This window comes from Eucyclogobius newberryi, unplaced genomic scaffold (genome assembly GCF_026437365.1).
Source record: "Eucyclogobius newberryi isolate DKJ021-1_F unplaced genomic scaffold, fEucNew1.0.hap1 SCAF_1, whole genome shotgun sequence".
In the NCBI taxonomy this organism is placed as follows: domain Eukaryota; kingdom Metazoa; phylum Chordata; class Actinopteri; order Gobiiformes; family Gobiidae; genus Eucyclogobius; species Eucyclogobius newberryi.
In genome coordinates, this window is record NW_027315723.1 from 41,411,859 (window position 1) to 41,437,010 (window position 25,152).

At 40.3% G+C, this 25,152-nt stretch overlaps 1 protein-coding gene across 1 annotated transcript; it reads right to left on the reverse strand.

Moving 5' to 3' along the window:
- Positions 1–1,352: 1,352 nt before the first annotated feature.
- On the reverse strand, positions 1,353–24,175 carry LOC140361044 (PR domain zinc finger protein 1-like). The gene is made up of 8 exons (XM_072446629.1): positions 24,076–24,175; positions 20,118–20,350; positions 13,808–13,927; positions 10,867–11,119; positions 5,278–6,086; positions 4,683–4,811; positions 3,607–3,825; positions 1,353–2,723 (listed from the first exon to the last, which is right to left on the reverse strand). The coding sequence occupies exons 2-8, from the start codon at positions 20,322–20,324 to the stop codon at positions 2,433–2,435; spliced, it is 2,028 nt and encodes a 675-aa protein (XP_072302730.1). The 5' UTR covers positions 20,325–20,350; positions 24,076–24,175; the 3' UTR covers positions 1,353–2,432.
- Positions 24,176–25,152: the final 977 nt, after the last annotated feature.

Consider the following 25,152-nt stretch of genomic DNA (forward strand, 5'->3'; position numbering starts at 1 on the left):
CATGACGTAAAGTTTAATTAAATGGCTACAAATTGTAAATATTTACATTAAGACATGAGTTTTCAACCTTTTTGTGTGTTCCATTATCTCAATACAGACACAAAGTCCAAGGACACAACAACAGTTTAAAATGTCTATTGATTTGTTTTAGTTGTTCTTACCGGCTGTTCTTATAGAAATTATTAACTTTGATTGAAACAAGGACAACATATAGCCACATATTATGTTAGTATAGATACTATATTCTTATCTACAATAACTGCTGCAGTTAGTTGAGCATTTGTACACTAACCAGAGGGTTGCCAGTTCAAACCCTCACATTGTGGTTCTAAGTAAGTAACTATGTCAAATGCAACATTTCGAATGGTTCACTTTATTGTCAGGTTGTTTTTAACCGTCTGCTTTGTATAAGTTTCAAAATGCCCCTGACCTAAATAGTTAAACTAGAGAATATAGGTGTGTTCTTTTTAGCTAAATTTTAAATATAATCATGCAACCTGCCATAAGCACTTAGGAAAACTTATTTTACTCTGTGTTTGGTCCATTTGAGTCAGGGTGGAAAGTGCAGGGATGAATACTACTGAAAATATGAATATCTATTGCATTTGTATTACCAGAATAAATTAGTGTGTGTCTTTCACATTCAAGTTATGTGTCAGCACTTTCTGACCGTGACATTCAGAATTGTACATTCACCTTTATCTGGTTTATGTAATAAAAATCATATTTCTCATTTTATTGACCAGTTTAACGATTTCCCCTTTTATGTGTCTATTATAACCTTTTTTTTATAATAAACTATAGAGAATAAACTATAGAGACAAGCAAGTGAGACGGCCACATCCCAGTGAGTAATGCTGATGCACTGCTGCAAAGATGCTTTAAAAAGTAATAATAAAATAAAAATGTATAATAAATAAACCCTAACCCTGACTGACCAATCTCAGGCAGTCGGGACTATTTAGTTGTGCAAATGACTGAAAGGATTTAATCCTTCTCTTTTAAAGTACATTTTATGCATATTTATGTTTTTATAGATTAGATATGTGCTTTTAACGAATCTACTATATATTTTTCTGTAAAGCATTTCAAATTACTTTGTTCAGACAAATGCGTTACAAATACATGTTTCCTTGCCACAATACACTTCTGTTCTAATTGAACCGACAATACATAAAATAATGTGTACATTCTGGTATATTTCAGGAATAGAACGTGTATGTACATTTTTAATATCTTCACACTTGTTAATGAGGTAAAACGTAGTAATTGCTCTTGAAAATATCCTTATATTTGACTGTATGTGCCACCATATGAGAATAAATGAAAGAAAGACACACACAAATTATACATTTCAGTGCAAAATTATGTTTATACTTAGTTGTTCATGGAAATAGTCTCACAGCTATAAAAGCACAGCATAAAAGTCATAGCACAAAACAGATTAGATTAAAAAATAACAATATAATAAATTAAAACAAGAACAAAGGATATACTGTAGAAAAAGGTTCCCAGACCAGGCTGGGATCAAAAGTCCTGATTCTTTACACGCTACAATAGGCCGTCTGTGCTAGAGTTAAGGCATAGTACTTCAGATAGGCCCGGCCACACAGATGCTGCAGGATTACACACAGGATTAGCAGACTCACGTCAGCGCTTCTCAACATGTGGTTCACGGACCTATTCTGTCTCAGTTAATGCCAGTTTTGTTCCTGTGTTTGTCCTCGATGTAGAATTTTTACTTTACAAAATATATAATGCTTCATTTAATAGTAATTGCTGTGGTTTTGGTATGAAAAATGTAAGGCCTTTGTATCTTTATAGAACGCCTGCGCCCATGTGATTTTGGTAATTGCTCCATTCATAGTTTTGGCCATCAGGATTTCAATGTTCAACTCTATCAGCATCTATAGCTTACAGTCTTATTTACTTAGTCTTGGTCCAGTTCTGGTTAAGTCCTGTGTTGGTCTACTCCTGGTTAAGGCTCATTTTAATCCATTAAAGCAGTCAAGGGTCCAGTTTAGAGTTAAGTTCATCTTTGGTCTTGGTTTAGTTCTCCAAGTCCTTGTTTTGTTGTTTTTTAGACCAGGTTTAATCCTGTTTTTTTTTTTTTTTTTTTAGTTCTGGTGAAGTTGTTGTCATTTTGGTCCAAGAAAGAATTCAAGGATTTGTTTCAATTCCAATTAAGTCTGATTTAGGTCTTGATGTCGACTTGTTTAGTTGAGGGTTATTTGTGTCCTATTTTTGTCTTGGTGTAGTTTCATCCTGCTCTGATATTGGTTTAATCCTAGCAGTTGTTCTTAAGGCTCCTTTCAGTCTAAAACGTCAAGAATCTGGTTCAGTCCAGGTTAAATCTTGCTTTGGTCTTGGTTTAGTCCTGGTTGAATAATTTTTAAGACCCATTTTATTCCAGTATTCGTCCACCCGCTCGCTCACGCCTCTGTCACTGACTCTTGCTTGATGCTGTTGGGGGGCCGAGGTAGCACACACTGCAGAACACTCTCTCCGCCCCTTGACGACTTGTAAACATCTGTCTGCTGACTCTGCTCCATCTTCCTGATCAGCTCGTACACGTTCCCCTTCTCCAGGTCCACTTCTACAGCCATGGCCTCCAGCCTCTCTGCCGTCTCGCTCACGTCAAAGCGCTCGATCTCGGCGTTGACTCGGTGCAGCTCATCCGGGGAGCACTGACTGGACACACAGGGGGACATGGGACAGAAGCCCTGGAGGAAGAGGTGGGAGAAACAGTATGTAGCTTTATTATTTGTATTCTGTAATAAACATATAAGCAAATCATGATTTTTGCATTTTGTTCATTGTAAACTGCAACACTGATCTGAACAGTTTTGAAAAATGGCTAAGCAACACTTTTGAACATCTGTGTTATTATACTCTTTATTTTCTAATCTTTTTACATTTTAGTGCAAACTAGGTTAGTTTGCAGTTTTTTTGGCCTAAAAAGTGTCAACTATGGTTAAACTCTATTTTCATTTACAAATTTGAAACGTCTTTGAATAATGACTATTGCAACATTTTTAAACATTTGAGTATGTCCCTGCCTCCCTGATAAGGGTGAAAAGAAACGTTTTCTGAGCACTCAAGCCTCAAATACAGACCCCCTCTCACTCTCCCCTTGTGGGCGGAGTTTAGATGTTAAGTCCATCTTTAAACCTTATTTACAGGCTCATTTTAGAACATTTCTGATAACTTAATAATAACTTAATGGCCATAATTAAGTTATTAATTAAAATAACGAATTCAATAATTAAAATATAAAAATAGAGTGTTTATTTTACCATTATTATAAGTATTATCTTGTCTTACGCTAGCCGTTTTTGTTTTTTTAATTTATTTTTTATTATTATTTAGAGTTTATTATTTAGAGTTTTTGTTTATAAGAGTTTTGTTTATAAGAGTTCTTCTATTAAGAAACTTAAACTTCCTATAAGTTATCTGTCCTTTTCCTCTGTATCTACCTGCGTTGCAACAATGAAATTTCCCCATATGTGGACAATAAAGGATTATCTTATCTTATAATAGCATCTGAAGATTGTAGGATATTATAAAAACGTATCTGATGGTGTTGTCAGTGTCGGCCTGGTGTACCTGCAGGTGGAGCTGTAAACTGCACTGGTGCAGGTAGGCGCAGTGGCAGCGCGGACACTGATGAGGGCGCTCTCCCGTGTGCAGGCGCCGGTGCAGTTTGAGGTGCACAAACTGAGTGAAGCGCGCGGGGCACTGCTTGCACTGATAAGGGCGCTCCCCGGAGTGCAGCCGCTGATGGGTCTTCAGGTTACTGGTGCTGCTGAAGCGCTTGTGGCAAACCTGAGAAAGACAGTTACGTGATAACATTAGGGATCATCTCAAAATGGGTTGAAGCTGAAAATACTTAATATAATTCGTTTTTCACTCTCTCATCCTCTTGAGACTATCTCAATGTGGTCATCTCACAGTTTGGGTTGAATGGGATGCGTCCTAGGGCCCCTAGGGCCCGTGGACCATGTGGATTGAGTAAACAAACATGCGCTACAGGTGACATTATTTGGAGAGTTCATAACTTCTAAATATAAACTTACCAAAGAATGTTCAGGGATGTTCACTAGAGGTGAGCAGGGTCTATCAAGCTACTATCGTTTTATCAACGCGTAAAATTATATGTGAAGCCAGACAAAGTCTTTTGGGGGGGAGGGGGTCCAGAGAGAGACGAAAAAAATTAAGTCTTTTCAGCTTCAACCCATTTTGAGATGATCCCTTAGACACAATACACTGATACTATACAATGATTTGTTACTTTCAATTTTGTTAATTGTAAACTGCAAAAAATAGTCTACAATGACCAAATAGTGGAAACAGGTCTATTGACTTCCTGTTGAAAACTGGCATTCACTGTAAAAAGCAGCTGACTTACATTTAAAGAGTCATTATTTTAGAAATATGTGTGTATGACCCAGAGTCTGAATTTCTGCGGATAGGTCAAAACAGGCAACTTCTGAGCAGCCGAGCCTCAGTTGCGTGACAATACGAGGTTACTCAAACATGCATGAGTAAATGAAAATGCACTTTAGAAAGTTAATGATAAATACTGTCACAATTTGCATAACTGTGTAATTGTTAGCCTGGGTTTTCAGTGGAAGTGATGTTTGGGTTCAAACCGTAACCTTGAAGTCCAAATGTATTTGTACCTTGCACTCATGAGGCTTCTCTCCAGTGTGGACCAGGTAGTGCTTCTGCAGGTGGGCCAGCTGAGTGAAGGTTTTAGAACAGGTCTGACATCTGAAGGGCCGCTCCCCACTGTGCACCCGGAGGTGAACCTGGAGACAGCAGGACAACCACAATACCACTGGGTCTGAGCACATGTCTGCACCAATATGTTGAATTCATTGATTTTTTTTATGATGTTAATTATAATTTCAGATGGAGGGCAGGGGTCTATATACTGTAACTCTATGGGAGATTCACAATTTTGGAATGAAACTTATGAACCATAAAGGTCGAATCATATCATTATTTTTTAGGGATTAGCTCAACAAACTTGTCATGGCTTAAAGTTATTTTAAATGACAACCATCATGTCTTTGATGGGAAATAATGGCAACAGTTTCTGAAGCTATTGTAAAAATATTGTTTAACTGACAGAGATGTTGATCGGCCCAATAATTACATATTAACCATAAACCAGGCCAACAAATCTGCAATCTGAAGTACTGAACAGCAAATTCAAGTATAGAGCATAGTTCAGTTAGAAAATAATCTGTGTTCTTATGTCCAAGGTCTCACCTTCAGATTGGAGAGCTGTCCAAAGACCTTCCCACACACGTTGCACTCGTAGCGGATCTTGCCGTTCTGCCGTGTCAGGGGGTAGGACAGCGTCTTATAGCCCAGTGCCTGAGCTCCTACATCGGCTCTGCTCCTCCTCAGATCCTCCTCATCCTCCTCAATCTGCTCTGGTTTGGTCCCTGTCCCTGCTGGAGAGGAGTGCCCTTCTCCTCTGGCCAGAGAAGGTGCTACTCCGCCGTGTACCGCCATTGCATTGGAAGTCACGGGTACTATCGAATGCATGCTACTTGTGTCACTCTTGAGGTAGCGTTTGCTTATGAGGTGTTTGCTGTCTTTTGGGCTGGATTGTTTGGATAATTCCTTGTTTCTTAATGATTGCAAAAATGGTGCATAGCTGTCAAAAGGCAGAACATTTTGTGGTAATGCTAAGTTTGGTTTTAATCTGTCATTATAGACAGGATAAATCTGAGGTATGAGCGAGTAGTGCGGTATTACATACGGAGATTGTCCAACAGGGAGGAGATAGTCATGTACTGAATTGTATGGAAAAGGCACAGTAAACCCAGGTTTCTTGGGTGGGGTGGGGGCACAGGTGGGCAGGATGGGGTAACGGGGGCTTTCAGTGCGGGACTGGATAGGGTAGAGGACACGGGGACACAATGGGTAAATCATGGGGTCCGATCGGGAAAGGGGGCCATCCAGAAGTCTCTTGGACGGTTTGGATTTGGGAGAGTCGTCTTTCCGGAGGATTTCGGAAACGCTGTGACCACGTTTGCCGCTGGGCTTGTCCTGGGAGGGTGACGTTTGTTCTGTAAGGAATAAGAAAAGGTGGGGAAAGAGTTAGATAATTGACAACCATTTTGACATTTTGAGATGATGACGGTCTGAAAATAAGTACAACTATGGCTTTTTATGTTAAAGGAGAGGTATTTTGGTTTTAAAAAAAATGGTCCCTTTATATATGTATATAATACTACCTTAAAGGCATTCAAAGCACTTTAAGTGCACACAGACACCGGGGAAAAGCGGGTTAAGTGTCTTGCTCAAGGACACAATGACAGTATCCACCAGAGGTAGGTGGAATCGCTCCACCAACCTGCTGGTCAGTGCATCTGACCGCTCAATCGTGAAATTTTTTCTAAGGATTTTTTGGCCTGTAGAGTTTATGAGGCAGGACAGTGTGGCAAGAAATGGGGGTGAGAACAGGGAGGACATTCAGTAAATTGTCAAAACAATCATCAATCAATGTCAAGCTGCTGAGTCTGGCATATGTGCTCGTGCTTGGATGAATTGAGGCTGTATGTGCAGACCATTAAAATAATCTGCTTTCCACTCTGGTTGTAAAAGCTCATGTTAGAGAGCGGAGCATGAACGGGCCTCTGAACACGGCCACAGACTGAGCAGCTGTGGTAAAAGCAGAACCATGCTTCCCACGCAGTACTGCCCAGCGGCCTGTAGAGGCCACTAAAAGACACCGTGACTTCAGCCAAGCTTCAGCAGCAGAAGTGAGGGGAAAACAGGCTTATTTATATTTTTTTTAACAATTTATACATAGTTATTGTGACACTATTGGTCAATCACTTCTTTTACCAAGTGATCTAACAAGATCCAAGATTCTTTCTGTTTGAATGTGCATTCAATGCAAAAGCTGTGGGTCATAATATTCCATTTTTTGCATAGTGGCTATTGACAACTTATTGTTTTGGCGCATGTGCAAAAAAGGGGTACAATTCCATTCCAGGGTGTGATCCCCCTGCTGCAGATATTAAATGATTACTCCAACTTAAAGCTGGGATAAAAAAAAATGTATTCTGCAAATTGGAGAATTTTGAATTTTGTCATTGGGCGATACTGCTTTTTGAAGTCGTTTTATCTCGTCTCTGCTATTCTACCCTCCGCCCTGAGTGAGCGCGCTTTGATTACCAAGATAGGAGACTTTTATAGATGTTGCGTTCTTTTCAGTGCATTTCATCTGGTCCCTTTTTTAGCTGGGCACTTTACGAAAAGGGACACCTCAAGTCAAACAATAGGAGGAGATAGGAGGAGAGATAGTGACACAGACAGGAGCTGGATACTGTATGTTATTTAGACAAGGAGATAGGTGAGTTGTAAGTGTTTATTTGAAGTCTCGGCAAGGAAGTTTTCCAAAGATAAAGCTGAAAGAGGTGTCAAAATGTAGGTTAGGTGAACTAGCAGGGATGTGGGCCAATGGATAGAGTTTCAAAAGGGCCGCAATCAAAGAATGTGCATGGGAAAGTGTTGATTTCTAAATATTTTTTGCTGATTTTTGTCATTAGTAAAATTCAATCCGAAAATTTTACTTATGGCATTTTTAAATAAATCAAATAAATCTTGCATATCAGGACATCCACTAGTCCACTTTTGACCCAAATCTTTATGGCCTTGAAGTGACAACATTTTGCCCTGATTTTCTTTAGTCACATAAAAATACATTGTCATCAAAAATAATTGTTGAAAGAATTACCTTAAAGCAGTGTGGCAGAGTGGTTAGCACAAATGTTTAATTGTGTGTGTATAGTGTGTTTACAGTTGGTACAACATACAGTATTTTGAAATTGTCCTGTCTCTATAATTGTATTCATAATAGTGACAGAGCAGTTAATTAAGGCTCTTTTGCTTATAGTTTTAATAGCAACGTGAAGTACTTGACTAACATTAAAGGTGCACTATGCAACTTGTCTGGTGGGAGGGAGGGCCACCTGCTTGTCTCAATAGAAATGTTGTTGCTGTGACTTGGACGTTCCATAGTGTGACATTAGCTTTCTGTCTCTTACTTTCTCTTTCACTCTGACTTTCTCTCACTCCTTTTTTATTTGTTACGTTATAGCGTAAAACACATACTTCGACTACATACGACTACAGTAGGTGGCGGTAATTGCATCTCTTCAGTTGGCTGTCAACCGCCATTAAAAGTAACACAACAACAACAACAACAACAACTTATCTATGTTGTTTACTTCAGTACAAGTGTTATTTTTTGATTGACTGCATAATGCATTAGGCAGTCACTATTAGCTTTTGAAGATCTTTATTATTATATTATATATAAATAAACAAATTTCTTGTCCAATTTTGGTCATTCCTTGGTTATTTTTGTAATTTTTTTTGTGATTCTTGCTGTTGCTTTTGGTATTTCTCAATCTTTCAGTTTTTTCAGGATTCATTGTAAAATTTGATTACAACGTTTTAGAGTGTGGAATAGTAGTAGTAGTTAGTTTTACACCTACTTTGTAGCACAGCTTCTACTTTGCAGTTCTAGAACTTGAAGTACTTGTAGCGTATGCAGTGTTTTCGTCGTTCAATAATCACTGTATAGGACATGGCCATGCAATACGCAGTCACTCGCAATAGCTTCTAGTTTATAATATTTTTTTTGCGAGTGGGTTTGCCTCTCCACCTATCTTGGCCTGGTGGTGTCGCTTGTTGCTTGACTCTGTGGAGATTGATTAATGCCATTCTGTGGAACATTCCAGGCAAAGCAATAACCATGGCAACTCAGGTGGACTCTTCCAACAGAGAAAATACACAGAGGACCTTTAAGTACCTCCACCATAATAAGTAAATGCATCTAAACAAGACAAAATACATCTGAAAGGATTCATCTTTGGTATTCAATTGGATAAAGGTCTCTGTTCTGTAGTAGTGCAACATCCACAAATCCACTCATCCAAACCTAACAATTATCCAACTTAGCTCTTCTTCCACAAAACCACTGGCCTGTCCCGAGTGCTGACAGCCCTTTGGCACCCCACTCCCTTCTTATTTACTCTTCTGTGGAGGAGGAAGCAGAGGTAGGAAGTGCTCCGGTCACTACTTGAACTTCCCGCTGACAGATGGATATCTAGGCGGTGTTGTGTGTGTTTGCTCGGCCTGTGGAGGAGCTGGCGGGGGAGGGGGAAGGCGCTCGAGCCTCTCTGTATTTGTTGACCGTGTGAGAGTAGGTGAAGTGTGCATGCTTCGCTCTAACTCTGCCTCTTCCTCTGTTTGGCAGCTGGTTTCGCGTGGCTTTGCAGGAGTAAGTGAGTGAAAACAGGGTCAACTCTCCTGACTTCCTGTGGATAATTTATAGATTTGTTTACATGACCCAAAAACACAGGAGACTCGAAACCTATTTATGCTTCCAATTTTCCACATTATGGTATTATGAATGGTCATTTCAGAGGGGGAAAGAAATATCATCATCATCGCCATAGCCATTTTTCCCTCAGAGCATTTTACTGGTTAGATGTCTGCCCAGGTCTTATAAGGCTGTTGTAGACTGGAGGGAGGTTGTATCTCAGCCCTTCATTCCTATTTAAAGAAGGGTTTTGGGTTTTCTTTCTTAACAAAAATGGCCTCCTTCACTCCTCTTCCCTCTTTCATCCCTTCTCCCGGCTTAAAATGTTAAAATGTCTTCGAACACGTGGTTTTGTGGCATTTAGACGAAGGTGGCGGGCCGATCGCAAACCCGTATTCGAGTGCCGTCTGCGTCGATACAATGAGCTATTATTCTCAAACACTTTCCTTAAACTATACAAACTTATACAGTTAAGTCGAGAAATAGAACGCTTGTGTTCCCTTTGATACTCGATGTGCATTGTCGCCTCAAAATTACGTTTTGTTTAGTTTTATTCTTAATGAAACGCTGTCCGCCTGGCTCGCGCTTTGTTTGCCCGTTTAAGAAGTTAGGCCCGTCACACCCAGGGCCCTTTTGTTGCAGCGGGGGACACAAAGCGACAGGAGCAGGAAGGTGAAAGCAGAGAGGAGCGGGGCCCAGGTGGATCTATACACCGGGAGTAAGACGAGACTGGCCCAAGACTGCAGGCTAAACGTTTGGCTGTTTCAGATGGCACAGCTGGAAGATTCACTCAAAGCCCCGGCCCTCCATTCAGCCGGACAAAGAGAGGGAGAAGAGGAAGAGAAAGAGATGTGGCGAGAGGAGGAGGAGAACATGGTTTCAACACACAGAGAAGTACTGACAGTTTCAGCAAAGTGTCTGTTTTTATTTGCATCTGCTTAGTAAGGCCAATACAATCAGTCAAATGTGTCCACTTTATTTTCTCATTTAGATCAGTTTTTTGATTCAATCTTATTTTCTCCTTTTAGAAATAAAACAAAATGTCTTTTAGTATAGTAATTGCCATTTAACAAAAACATAGGCCACGAAAAAATGGATGAACAATTAAGGATTGGACCAGTTCTTATGTAATTTACATAAGAAAAATGGGGGGAAAAACACATTTGGACTTAATTTGAATATGGACCAATTTGACAAACTTTGGACTTAAGTGGGGCTTTTTTGTTGGACAAATTTGTGCCGTAGTCCAGGGTGTACCCCGCCTAAGGCCTAAAGTCACTGGGATAGGCTCCAGTCACCCGCGACCCCGAAAGGGAACAAGCAGTAGAAAATGGATGGATGGATGTTAAATTTGTGCCGTAACTTGATTGGACGTCTTTATTGTCTGTGTCATGTATTGGAGCGCCTTTAGACCTCTTAATCAACAAACACATGACTGTCATTGACCATCAGAAATTGACGGAACCTTGATCTGGACTGAACCTCGGATTAACTGCGCCGCCGACACTTACCGGTGTTGTCAGTGGTCAGGTGCCCCAGTGGGGGGTAGTGGCAGCGCTGGGCAAGCTGGGGGCAGTACCACACCAGCAGCTCCTGACCGGGGGGCAGGGGTCTGATGGTGTAGAAGAAGATGTCCAGTCCGCTCTGACACGCCACCATGTTCTGCTCCTCCGAGGACCTCGCCGGGTTCACGTAACGCATCCAGTTACTGCGGTCCTCGTGCAGCCCGTCCAGGATGTGGTGCAAGCGGCCGTCCGAGAACACCTGGAGAGACAGAAATGTGATTTAAAGATACTTGTTGGAAAAACATCCAACTGATTTGTTCATTCCATGTGGCATAGTGGTTAGACAAAGCATTGAACCAGTGCAGCTGTCTTGGTGTCCTAGAGCAAGGCGCGTCCTACACATTGTCTCAAGTAGTTGGACAGTTTTTTTTTTTATCAATATCATACTCAATTTACTATATCTTGAACGGTTGTATTGAGCCTATTTAGAGTATTTTTTCAGTGTTGATATTATCTTAGAGGTTTTTGATACTTTTTACTCCCTTTCTCTTCTTGTACTTGTGTTGTTGCATTACTTAAATGTCCCCATTGTGGCACAAATAAAGGTAAAGAGGTGTGTGAGTGATTTGTGGTGGTTGAAGAGGCCAATGGCACAGATTTGGGTCGACTGGGCAAATGTGGCTAAAGTATCTCACAATTACCAGGTGAGGAGTAAATGAGTAAATGAAATGTGTGTCGTTCACGCCGCAGATCGAATCTGATTTCTTTTGCCCAAATGTAATGTGTGTGTAATGTGTGATTTTTTCATGACAGTGTCGGAATCCGACTGTTTCAAATGCGACCCAGGTCACTTTCATGCGTGGTACTAAACCTGACCAGTCTTTTGTGACCTTCAAACGCAGACAAGTTTTAAACTGAAGTGGATTTGTAAAATGTGACAGAGATAAAAATATCAACCTTTGCCTATTTAAGACAAAGATAAAGATGACTTTAGGCTGACTAAATGGTGCTTTCTCATTATAATCTGTGTCATAATGTGACAACAGCACTACTCCTGCTTCTGTCCTGAGTCTGACCTCTTCTCCACATCAGACACTTCAGGGCTGTTGCTTTCACACATGAAAACTGATTTGAGTCACATTTTATTTATCTGAAAAAAACATTTACATTATATTGTATACAATGTAAATGTATGGTTTGTATATTGCTGGCATTCTACAGTTGGAAACTAGCTAAACTACAGCTAATACTGGCATTTTTTAAAGAAATATCGATTAATGTGCACTGTCTCAGTTCAAATAAACTGATAACAAATTAATCTTTATTGAGCTTCAAGATCTGCAGTGGCCAAAAGTGCTCAAAAAAGTGCTGTATATTAATCCAATATATTATTCCAAAACAACTGGAGTGAAAGTGATGGGACTACAATAAATGTAATGTTTGTTAGCTGTTCCAAACTTTAACAAACTCTACTCTTGACACTTGTTTGACCTGAACTTCAAAAATTGTGATTTATTAAATTGAGCAACACTTTAATTTTAATCTCAGGCAAAAGTGTGACTGTAGTATCTTTTGTGACCAGTATCTTTTTTATCATCATTTTTATTGTGTCATCGCCAAAAATAGGAACAAAATCTCATCCATAGCCTCTGTCCCCTATCACACCGTCACATATAAACCTGACTCATTCCATTGCCGGTAACTGCTTCTTCATTTGTTGTGTCCTCAGTGCAGATCTGAGCTGAGCGTGTGCGATTCCACGACCGTCAGCGTACGTTCTGCCGCGCACACGTGTGAGTCGGTGTCATGGCAGCGCCGCGGTGGTGATTAGTAGATGTCAAAGCCACTTCCTCGCTGAGTCAGTGTGAGAGCGAGCGTAGCATGCTAACTGAGCGACTGGGGGGAGCTCTTGTTGTGACTGTTTACTGGCACAGACGCCGCTCATTCGGAGTGAGTTTGCTTAACCGCTGCGTCACTGAAACCCAACAGCTGTGAGGCAAGCACCGAGCCAAGAGCGACGCCAGATCGTCTTGTGGTTTTGGGGGGGATTCTTTTGTCTCTGTGACTGACTTCTGTAGGTCAACGGAAATGGCAGTGAGATTTTATTAGCTGAAAAGTTACAATCAATGCAAACTCTGAATGGGTTTAATAAAAGACTGAACTGGAATCAAAGTTGTTAATTGAAGTGCCTCCATCCATCCGCCTCCATTTCTCTGAGTCTTACAGCTCTAAAACGGCTCTGTACGTTTAGACCCGTGAGTCTTAACCTGAGGGCCAGGAGTCATTGTAGGGTCTTTGATTGGACAATTATGAATGGGCCCCAGGGAACTTTGTCTCAGAAAGATGAGCCTCGATGTCAAAAGTTGTTAGAGACTCCAGTTTTAGAGCTAGATGTTATAAAACGTCTTATGTTAACGGCTTTAGCAGTTCATCCCAGTCTGTATTAATGCACCCTCAATTTAAACATTTACAAATAGTAGGCCTGATCTCAATCACATCATTTATATATAATAAATCTGTACAATGTCGTCCAAAAGCACTGAATGAAAAAAAGAAACGTGTTCTTTTACCCTTTTTATCCAGGACAACTCCTTATGGCAAAGAGTGGAAAGTAACTAAAACAAAAGCTTTTGCAATACTGTAGTTACTCAAGTTTTGAAAAAAAGACTGATTACTGAAACTAGTACTTTGCGTAGGCTTGTTCATGCGTACTTTAACCTTAACCTATGCATTTAAAGCCTGACAACCCTAATGGTGTCATAAAGAGTATGAGGAAACGTTATTCTCACTTAAAATGCAAATCTGGTGGTGTTCAGACAGAGACGTTAGCTTAGTCATATAGATTGACAGGATGTTGCACGTGTATGTGTTAACCAGCCCGTGCCAGACTCGGACAGACAGGATGTTACAGATAATGTTACATGTGCTGCTGGTGCATTGGTCTCACCCTCCAGAAGTACTTCCGGTTAGCGTTTTGGAGCACGTTGTCGTCCGTGTAGCGTTCTCCGATGAGCGGGCCGAAGCGCGTGCCCTGAGGGATGATCTCTGTGCTGGTCACTCCCACCACCTGAGATTACAGTAAAGAGAGAATTAAGTTTCTATAAATAAGGCAAAAGTTTGCGTTCTCAGCATGTAAGTCCACCTAAAGATGTTTTATTATGTCCTATAATCACATTGATCCATAGATTTATATGGGACATTGTAATGTCCCACATAAAAAATGCATGTATTTCCCACAGAGAGGTGCCACTTCAGTGACCTCGTTCCTCCTGTCACATGTCATTCATGTAAAGACACTCTCTCTCCCCTTCATCAATCTGCCATTTCAGCTATGATCCTCCACCACTCCCTCCTCCTCCGCAGAAGCATCAGTCTCCTCATCCAATCATTCTCCAGGGTGAAAAGGCCTCATTTACATTTATGGCCTATGAAATGAAAGATACACCCCGTCACTATATATATATATATATATATATATATATATATATATATATATATATATATATATATATATATATATATATATATATATATATATATATATATATATATATAGGTGAGTTTAAAAATATATATATATACATGTTGGTCCAAACTTCAAAAAATAGACTTTACTTTACTTTATACTATAAAATTGGAAAGATTCAAGCTTTTTGATGTTAAAACAACCTAATATTAATGTTCCAAGTCTTGTTAAAGGTGTGGAGGCTCATCGGAACTCTGTCAAACGCTAAATTTCAAATGATTCACTTTGTTATTCAATAAATTGGATATTGTCGGGTTGTTTGTGGCCCTGTGTGCTCCGTATAAGTTTCAAAATGCAGCTCTCTAAGAAAAAAGTTTGGACACTCCTGGTCTACACCGGGTCTTATCTGGTGAGGTAGATCTGGGCCTCTATTGCTCTAGTGTTCAGGGCCTCTGTGCTGCCATGATCAGGGCCTCTGTGCTGCCATGATCAGGGCCTCTGCTGCCATGATCAGGGCCTCTGTGCTGCCATGATCAGGGCCTCTGTGCTGCCATGATCAGGGCCTCTGCTGCCATGATCAGGGCCTCTGTGCTGCCATGATCAGGGCCTCTGTGCTGCCATGACCAGGGCCTCTGTGCTGCCATGATCAGGGCCTCTGTCCTTCAGACCGGCTCTTTCTAACCATTGGTAGGATTTCGTGATATCAGCCTCTTCAGTTATGTTCCAATGGTACATCCCATGTAGGAGCTTGTCCTCCCATGATGGTCCCTCCAGCACCTCATCATCCTCTGTTCCCCAGTGTCTGAGACATTCACTGAGCACGTCATCTGTAGGAACCTTGTCCCTGATGTACTTTAGTCCTGGATAGTGGCTCTCACACTCACTAGTCCACGGCCTCATTTTAGATATATTTATGTTTAAGGCGCAAAAAAGGAGCATTCTTACTGTGAGTGCCGTGTCCACTCCATAGATCTGCAGCGTGACCTGGTGGGGTCACATGCTTTTCTACATGGAGTTAGCTAAGTTAATTGATGATGATGGACCCTCCCCCGGAAAAGTTAAAAGTGCACTTTTTTCAAATTCTACATATACATTTAGCTTCCACATTTCCACATTCCAACATTTTTAAGTATAGAATGTCATCTTGTAACTGAAAAAAGCAAAATTGAATCCGTCCTAGGAACCTGTATTTGTCTTGTAATATCCAAAAGGAAAGTCTACATAAGTTGAACCTTATCATCTCTTTTAATTTCAATTGATCATCACACTGAATAACCACACCAACATTTAAAGAACATATTGTGCTTGTCTCTGCTATATAGTTTAATATAATCTATGACACCGGTTTATTTTATATTTTAGACATTTGATCTAAAACGAGTTCATAGAAGAAACAAGCTGACTTCAGGCTTTAAACACCTCCACAACATCTAAACAAACCCCGTGAGCCGTGCCAGGTCCGGCCGTGTCTAACCTGTAAACCCGTTGGTGCAAGTGTGATGGAGGAATTGACTGCCTCTCCTCTGAATATTTCATTAGCCAATCATCATCTCTGTGCCTCTTCTCGTCTAGCGTATTAAAATTTCACCACTACTCCTGTTGGGCCGGCTCGAGGTGTGAAACCAGGCCCCCGTCCCACTGCCTCCAGGGCGGGGCAGTCGTCGAGGGCAGATAAAGTGTCACGTCACACCCCAGCACCTCCGTCTGCCAGGCCCGTCCCGAGCCCGGCGCAGATCCCCCCCAGCTAAGGCTCGCCCGACCCCTTTCATCCTAACCACTACATAGCATTGTACTGTAGGACACAATGGGACGTAAAAATACTGTAAGTTACAAGATACTAACGTGACTCACGAAAAGAATGTTTCTGTCCAGTTGACATGAGATAACCCTTGTTTGCTTTGGAGTCCAACTACTAAGGGATTGCAGAGTTAGAAGCTTTGATACTTGGAAATGTAATCATAATGTTGCTTTTAATCATTGCAAAGCGTTGGAGTAAAAAACAATGGAGCGTGAAAAAAAATATTTAAAAATCCATTACCATTTTCAATTGTATTTTTCCTTTTAAACCCAAATAACAATATGTTTCAATGCATTATAAACAACACAGACTTTTAGGGAATGCAATTTAACACTAAAAATACTCTCCTAACTCTCCAAACCACATGCTTTTACTGACATTTTTACTGACATTTTTACTGACATTTTACTTTTACAGAGGAGATTTTAACTTTTTATTTTCAATGCGTTTTATAATCATTTGATATTGTTTTCTGTCAGTGTAAAACTTGTATAACTAGACCTCCTGATTAGCTGTAACTGGTCAGCGCTGGCCTTTGTTTCTGTGTGCACAATATTCTGGCCGTTTTATCTCACGAAAACTCATTCCAGATATTCTGCTGTGGATTTTTAGGAAATGTAATAATAATATTGCTTTCATTGTAAAAAAAAGATTGAATTACTGTGCAAAGTAAATACAGTCCTAATTCTATTTTTTACATATGTTTAATTTAATAATAGATTTGGTAATAACTGTTTGATATATATATATATATATATATATATATATATATATATATATATATATATATATATATATATATATATATATATATAAAATGCTTTAAATAAAAGATCAAAAAAACTACTTCCTCAAAAATCACTGAAGATCACATCAAAGTAAGTCATAAAAATGTAAATGATTCAAAGGCCTGGACAGTGGCAGAGTGGTCAGAGAGTCACCGACCGATCAGAGGTTATCGGATCAAACCTGGTACACACTGTCACAGTGTCACAGTGGCCTAATTTGTCTGGAAGGACATCTAGTTCAGGCCCGGGTCTACAGGGGTGCAAAAGGGTGCACTTCAACTTAAATTAAAAGTGTTTGCGCCCTCATTTCAGGTGCAAAAGTAAGAGTAAAAGAAAACTTCTTTCACTGTTTTACCTAAACTAAATAATTCATCTGGTTAAGTTAAAATGTTGTACTGTATTGCTGGATTGGATTTTTTAATTCATTTTTGGTTAGAACTGGCTTAGTCCCCCGCTCTCTTGTTATTTCTAGCCCTCGTCCCATTCATCTGAACAAAAAGCATTAATAATGTAAAACACAGTGGCAAAAAGTACTGAAAGTTACTACATACCAACTAGAAACATGATGTAATTAGTAAAACATGACATTATTTTTCGACTTCCACATTCAAATTACAAGTACATCAAAATGAGTTATCAAACGTCTCCCATTGAATTGCCTTGTCAGTTACAGTGCATTTTTCCATCCTTCTTAATGGCGGATAAGCTGTGCCTTTGTGTGACAAATTACCGTAACTGATCTTGTAGTATCACCTCCAGATCCTGCTTTAGAGCGCGTTCTAACCTGACATGTGACTCACGCCGGCCTCCCCTTTATGCTGTAATTGCACACTAGCTCGTGCACAAAGGCACAGTGGACCATGTAATCATAGCGATCTCGAGGTGAGTGACTGTTTTTTTGGCTATTGTTCCGGATTTGGGACAGGAAAAAAAGTTTCAAAAAAACATCCCGCCGAAGGAATGAGGATGAGTAAGGGGAAGGAAGTGACGAGAAGGGCCGACATAAACAAGTGTAGACACAACTGTTGTAAACACGGGTAAATATAGCAGAGATTCAGAGCTAAATATGGGTCTGTAGGTGTTTTGACTAAAGAAAAGGGGATTTGAGTGTGAAATTTAGTAGAAAAGTGTGGCAGATTTGTATTTTAGAGACAAATTGTTGTGTTGTGCATGAGGAAAAGAAAGCATTTGGTAATGTTAAGCGTATTATTTAACAAAACAACAACAACCCAGTAACATTTAACCTATGTTTGCTTTATAAATTCATTCAGTCAAACTCAAATTTGAAGTGAAATTGACAAGAACATTTGTGTCACGTAAGTAAGTACTGTAACTCCCTGCTTGCAGCGTGTCCTAAAAGCTCCATAAAAAGCTTTCAACTGGTTCAAAATGCAGCAGCAAGATTACTAACAGGAACAAAAAGAAGAGAGCACATTACGCCGGTGCTGAAGTCTCTTCACTGGCTCCCCGTCGAGTCTAGAATCAAATTCAAAATTCTACTCTTGACCTACAAAGCCATAAATGACATGGCCCCATCCTACCTCAAAGATGCTATAGAACCATATCATCCAAACAGAGCTCTTCGCTCTCAGAATGCCGGCCTTCTGGTGGTCCCAAGAGTCTCTAAAAGTACAGTAGGAGGTAGAGCGTTTAGCTACCAAGCTCCTGTGTTATGGAATCAGCTCCCGACCCATGTTAAATATGCTGACACAGTCTCTTCATTTAAGTCCAGGCTTAAAACGTTCCTCTTCGAAATCGCTTATTGTCAGACTAGTTAGGAACAGAAACATAAACCCACAGCTTTAGCTACGCTGCCCTAGGAGTAACTATGCTGGGGGAAGTATGACAGCTTGAGCACTATCCTCTTCTTCTTCTGACTACTTATGCTATCAAACAATATTTATTTTTTGATTCCACTTGCAAACTGTTCACCGCCTTCTTTTCTTTCTCTCACTCCTGAGGACCTGTGGACCCAGATGCCCCTCCCCTGGTGAAGTGGTCCCTGCCCTGTGTGGACGGTCCCTCATCTGCCTGAGGAGTGGGTCCAGCTCGCCCCCGACGGTCCCTCATCTGCCTGAAGAGTGGGCCCAGCTCGACTCCGACGGTCCCTCATCTGCCTGAAGAGTGGGTCCAGCTCGCCTCAGTCGGTCCCTCATCTGAAGAGTGGGTCCAGTTCGACTCAGACGGTCCCTCTTCTGCCTGAAGAGTGGGTCCAGCTCGCCTCAGTCGGTCCCTCATCTGCCTGAAGAGTGGGTCCAGCTCCAGTCTCCTCGTGTCCGTCTGTCCGTCTGTGAGAGTCGGATCTCTCCTTCACTGGAACTCCTCCAGGTTTCTACGCTTTTTTCCCAAAGAGGTTTTTTTTGTAGTTTTTCCTGGCCGAGAAGGAGAGTCTAAGGACAGAGGACCCTGGGACATCGTCCCTCGCCACCACAGACATTGTCTGACTTCATCGCCACCACAGACATTGTTGATTCATTTCTCCCTGTGGCCCTCAGAGGCAACTGTTGTTGTGATTTTGGGCCTTACAAAAATAAATTGATTTGATTTGATGATGAAGTATAATCTTGAGTTTGATCATGTTTTCGGCCGACGTGGCTAGTACTCACTTACATTTACGTCATGTATAAGTTGTTTTCAGACTACATACTTTTCCTCCAACTTGAGTAATATATTTGACAGAGTAATAGTACTCCTACTTAAGTTTTGCTTTATCCTTCCACTACTAGTTACAACAACTTTATGTCTGCAATGATTTGGACATTTGTGTTTCTTGCGTTGCTCTTTCAGATTTGTTTTTGTCTTTTTGTGTCTATTATTTGGAAAAAGAACAAATTTGTGCATTATTTTTTAGAGTTATTAGAGTACATGAATCTCATAAACCGGATTTCAAACACATTTTCAAAACAGTTACTCAGTACACAAGCAACTTCTCACTAAACATTTTCTCTTATTGAGTCATTATTTTATCGGACCCCAGGATATAATAACTAACTAACTAACTAACTAACTAACTAAACTAATTAATAAATAAAAAGAAAGAAAAAGAAATTAAGAAAAAGAAAAAGAAAGAAAGAAAAAGAAAGAAAAAAACATAAAAATACATAAAAATACATAAAAATACATGAAAATACATACATTTTATTGGCCTTACATGCAATATCTTAGTGCAAACTCTGAAGCATTTCTCGGTCTCTTGAATCCATACCTCTGCTCCGTTGCGTTGCAGTGCTAGATTCCTCGGCAGGGAGCTCTCGGCTCTGCTCCTCCTTATTCCTTGGCTCTCCTCTGGGTTCTCCTCCTCCACGGGCTGGTCCATCACGATGTAGGTGCATTTCTCTTCAAAGTCCTCCTCGGTCCAGCTGCCCATGTCCTGGAGCGTGTCCATCTCCACTGTGGGCTGAGGAGTCAACATGTTCTGACTTCAGGAGAGGAAGAGCGCTGAAGGACACAAAAGCATCTGCATCACCAACGGAAGTTTGTTTGGAGCTAAAAGAAGGCTAAGAATATGTCAGTTGGTTCTGCACGTGCTCCATAACATGCATCATACTTCTACATTGTATAAATGGAGTCTAGTTCAGTCCTGGTACGAGTCTGGTTAAGACTGTGTTTGTCCTGGTTTAGTCCTAGTGTAGTTCTGGTTTTCTTTATGGCGTCCTGGTCCGGTTTTGGTCATGTTCTAGTCCTGGTTGAGCCCTGGTATAGTCTTGATTTAGTCTCAGTTAAGGCACAGTTTTTTGTGGTCTATGTGCAAGTGTGTGGTTTAGTTTTGATTTGAGCTTGTTCGGTCCTGGTTTAGACCTGGTGCAGGCCTGATTTAGGCCCTAGGTTTGTCCTGGATTAGACTTTCAGACCTGATTGATTTCCGGTGCAGTCCCTGGTTTAGTCCTCTGCATTATCTGGGATTGCACTAAAAAGATGAAGCCTAGAGAATGGATAACTGGAATTGGTTTATGTGCAGGGGCAAGATCAAATCTAGTTCAGTCCTGGTTAAGCTTTGGTTAGTCTTGGTTTAAGGCCAGTTTAAATCTGCTTTAGTTTGTGATTAATACTGTTTTAGAATGTGTTCACACTTGCACATTAACTACATCAAAATTGGAACTAAACCAGGCTTAAACCGAAGCTAAACCCAGTCCACATCCGGACTAAAGGAGGCTATATTGTAAAATAATTTAGGACCAACACATGTGACTGCACCCTCAGTAGTGTAGTGTAGTCCTGGTGTAGTCCTGGTGTAGTCCTGGTGTAGTCCTGGTGTAGTCCTGGTGTAGTCCTAGTGTAGTCCTAGTGTAGTCCTGGTGTAGTCCTGGTGTAGTCCTGGTGTAGTCCTGGTGTAGTCCTAGTGTAGTCCTAGTGTAGTCCTGGTGTAGTCCTGGTGTAGTCCTAGTGTAGTCCTGATGTAGTCCTGGTGTAGTCCTGGTGTAGTCCTGGTGTAGTCCTGGTGTAGTCCTGGTTCAGTCCTGGTTCAGTCCTGGTTCAGTCCTGGTTCAGTCCTATAGTAAGGTCCCGGTAAAGTTCAAAGACTTGTTTCACAAAGAACACATAGTTTAACAAGAAGGATTCAGGCAAGTGACTAATTAAGGAGTTAGTTAACTAGTTATTATTTGTTATTTGTGAATTAAGTCTTTGTTCTTCAATTTATTTTTACAACGCTCAAAATCACACGTGTATGCGAATAACCAGAACTAATTGATTGCCGTCTTTGGGGCATTTGTCACTTCTGGGTTTATGTTTTATTGATGGCGAGAGCAGTTGTTCTGGTGAAAACAGACTCTGGCCTTCCTTCTGACCCTCAGCCTCGTCTGAATCTGCTCTCCTTCTTTGTCTGTTAGATCAGAGATAAGACCAGAGACCAAAGACCTTATACGGAGGAGATGATTACAAGACAATGCACTCATGTAATGCTTCCTTTTTAAAGCCATCATCACCATTTTGGGACAGATAAGGGACAAAACCAGGTCTTAACCAGGACTAGAACAAGTCTAAACCTGGACTAAAACTTAAAGAACAGATCCGGTAAATCAACACAGATCCAGAGTCTGCACGAAATCATGACTAACCCAGGGCTAAATCAGAACATGTCCAGATCTAAACCAGGATCATGTCCAGATCTAAAGCAGGATCATGTCATTCATCTTGAAATTAAATTTAAATTAATTCAGATTGAAACAACAATAACAACAACTGCATTTACACTTCCACATAGACCAAATCAAAACCACTACAGCAGAACTAGAACAAAACCAGGCTTAAACCAGGACTAGTCCAGGTCTAAACCAGGCTAATGTAGTTAAGATTGAAATCAGATTAAAATTCATTGAAGCCAGATTGAAACATAGACAATAAGATAACACTTCCACACAAACCAAATCCACCACAAGAACTAGACCAGAACAACAACCCAACAACTGGGACGACCAAGAAGAGTGTCTAACACTAATCTAAACCAGGTACAACCCTGACCGAGACCAGCTCTAATCCAGGTTCAACATAAATCCAAACCAGGTCTAACCATAATCCAAACCATGTCTAAAACAAGTTTAACCTCTACTTTAACCACCTCAAATCCAGTTTCACTCACAAAGATCCAAACCAGGTTGAACGCAGATGTAAACCAGGTCTTTACAGCCGCTTCCCTCAAACTCCATATGTTCTTGAGAAGTTGCTGGTTAGATTCCTGCGTTGCCTCGACCACATGAACTGACTGCTGTTTTCCTCTGTCTGAAGTGTCACCACAGCTGATCTGGTTATGACTGTCACAAGTCAACGGCAACTCGCTGTGAAGCGAATTACTGGATGGTGCAGCAAAAGGAACTCATTCATCGCATGTAATAAAATAAGACACAGATCAGGGTTAAAACAGTGAAAGCGTGATATATTGGTCTGTGCAACAGGTTGGATGAATCTATCTTGAATTAATTTGTAATTGGGAGCAATATTTGAGATAATAATCACTAAATATCAAATTAACAACTACATTTACGCCACGACATAATGTTCAATACTTCATCATTATTTATTAATTTACAAAAAGACCCTTAAAACTTAGTAAACACAAACATTCTAAATTGCAGAATCGAGGCAACTGGAGGCAAAAGTGGAACATAATGTCATTTCAGTGAAAATTCTTGAATTAGCCCCAGAATATAAAACAATATGAAATGAAAATCACTCAGATGCATGTGAGTGACATCACATACAATTATAAATATGTTTTAAACATATTTACGAGATTATGAACAGTCAGCATTTTGATGAAGATAAAATCCAGATGTTCATTTTGTTTTACTGGACAAATACTTACAGAAAGTTTGACCCCAATAGTTTTATATCTACAAACATACAACATACTTTTACACAAATTGCACTATATGTGAAGCTCAAATACAATGTTGAGGCTAGAAAATAGTATTTTTCCATCTTTTGTAATGGAAAAGCAAACAAGCATTCCCACACTGAACATTCTAATTGTTGCTTGTTGTTATAAAGACTTAAAATCATTAGCATTTAGAGCTGATTTTAGTTGATCGTTGAACATATTATTGTCTGCTCCATTTCCTCCAGTCGCTTCCATTACCATGGGATTTTAAAGGGTCTAAGCCTCGGATACGATTCATTTAGAAATCACCAAAATGCAGATGGATCAAATTAGCCAACACAAAATAAAAAAATTAAATGTTTAGACCCATTGCTTTATTATCTATCTGTAGCATACAGTTAGACAAATATCATTAGCATCTCTCTCAAGAAGTAAAGAATAACACATGACCCCATCAAAATGTCAGTTTCATCACATATGGCTTTCATATATTTTAAATAGTTTTCATCAGCTTGCATAATAAATGAGCAAATTTCTTTTAATACATACTTTTTATTTCAGTTTCAGTTTATATATTTTAGTCAAACAAAAAAATATCATATTATTTCTTGTTTATATGAGATAAGTAAATACTTATAGTCTATTTGTGGGGGGGAAAAAATCAGTAATATATATATTTCACTACTATCATTTTTGCAACCTATTTGACTCTAAAACTCTAAACTCTACAAACACACACTTTCAGATGTATCACTTGCAAATCTTCTCTCAATCCCTCCATCTTTGCACAGTAAGATACGACACAAATGTTTCAAAAAAGCCCTAAAATAGTAGCTCCGTGTCTCACCTTCGGTCCAGTCATAGGCAGCAGCAGAGGTAAGTAAAGTTATCCACAGGAGTGTAGTCTTGCCTCTGACAGTGCACATGCGGCTCTGACTGTGTGAATGTGGTGACACAGAGGAAAGGTGTGGGGACCGGCTAGCTCCTCCCACAAAACCACTTACCCCGCCCCTCACACATCTGGAACGGCCCCCCAGCTCCTCCCACTTCTCTGTAAGTGTGTGTCAATACTAAAGTGTGTGTGGAAGTTGTTTTTGTCCCTGGTTTAGTCCCCGATTTCTTTTTTGGTTGAAGTATTTACCGAGTCCTGGTTTAGACCTCTTGAGGGTTTTGTTTGAAGTGTTAAGGTTTTGTAAAGACCAATCTCAAATAAGACATGTTTTTGAGAGAGGTGGAAGTGTAGGCAAAATAAAACTAATACTCAAGTAAGAGCAATGGAGAGACACAACAGGTTTGCATCATTTAATTTTGTCAACATAGCTCTTTTGTCACTTTTTAATCCCAAAAGAATTGATTTAACTTGGACTCCCGACACATTTCAGCACCGCTCACAACAGTAGCTCCTGTGAGCGTGTTTGCCTGGAGCCAAGAGAGTGCTTTTGTGTGCGGCTGTCACACAGTTATGTCCGGATCACACAAAACGCCTCACTCTGACACTGACAGGACCCGGACCAGGACAAAGGAGACGAGGAGGTAGGAGACAAGAGGAAGGAGACAAGGAGGTAGGATGCAGGAAGATTCATGAGACGAGATAGGAGACGAGAGGACAGGAGAGAAGGAGACAAAGAGGTTAAAGATAAGGAAACAAGAGGAGGAAGAAGACCAGGGGACGAGTGGACGAGTGGACAGGAAGAGGGTGAAGAGAATGTGGAGGAGAAGGGGACAGGAGGAGACAGGAGACGAGACATACCTGTGTGATATGTTCTGACAGCGGACATGACATCAGGACAGCGCTATGTTTTTCTAAACTTTCCCCGTTAAATGTCACTCACACTGAAATGACCTAAGACCAGGGATGTATCATATTCACTTAACAAATATATATATATATACACAACTCATGTAAAATAATAGAAACAGAGTC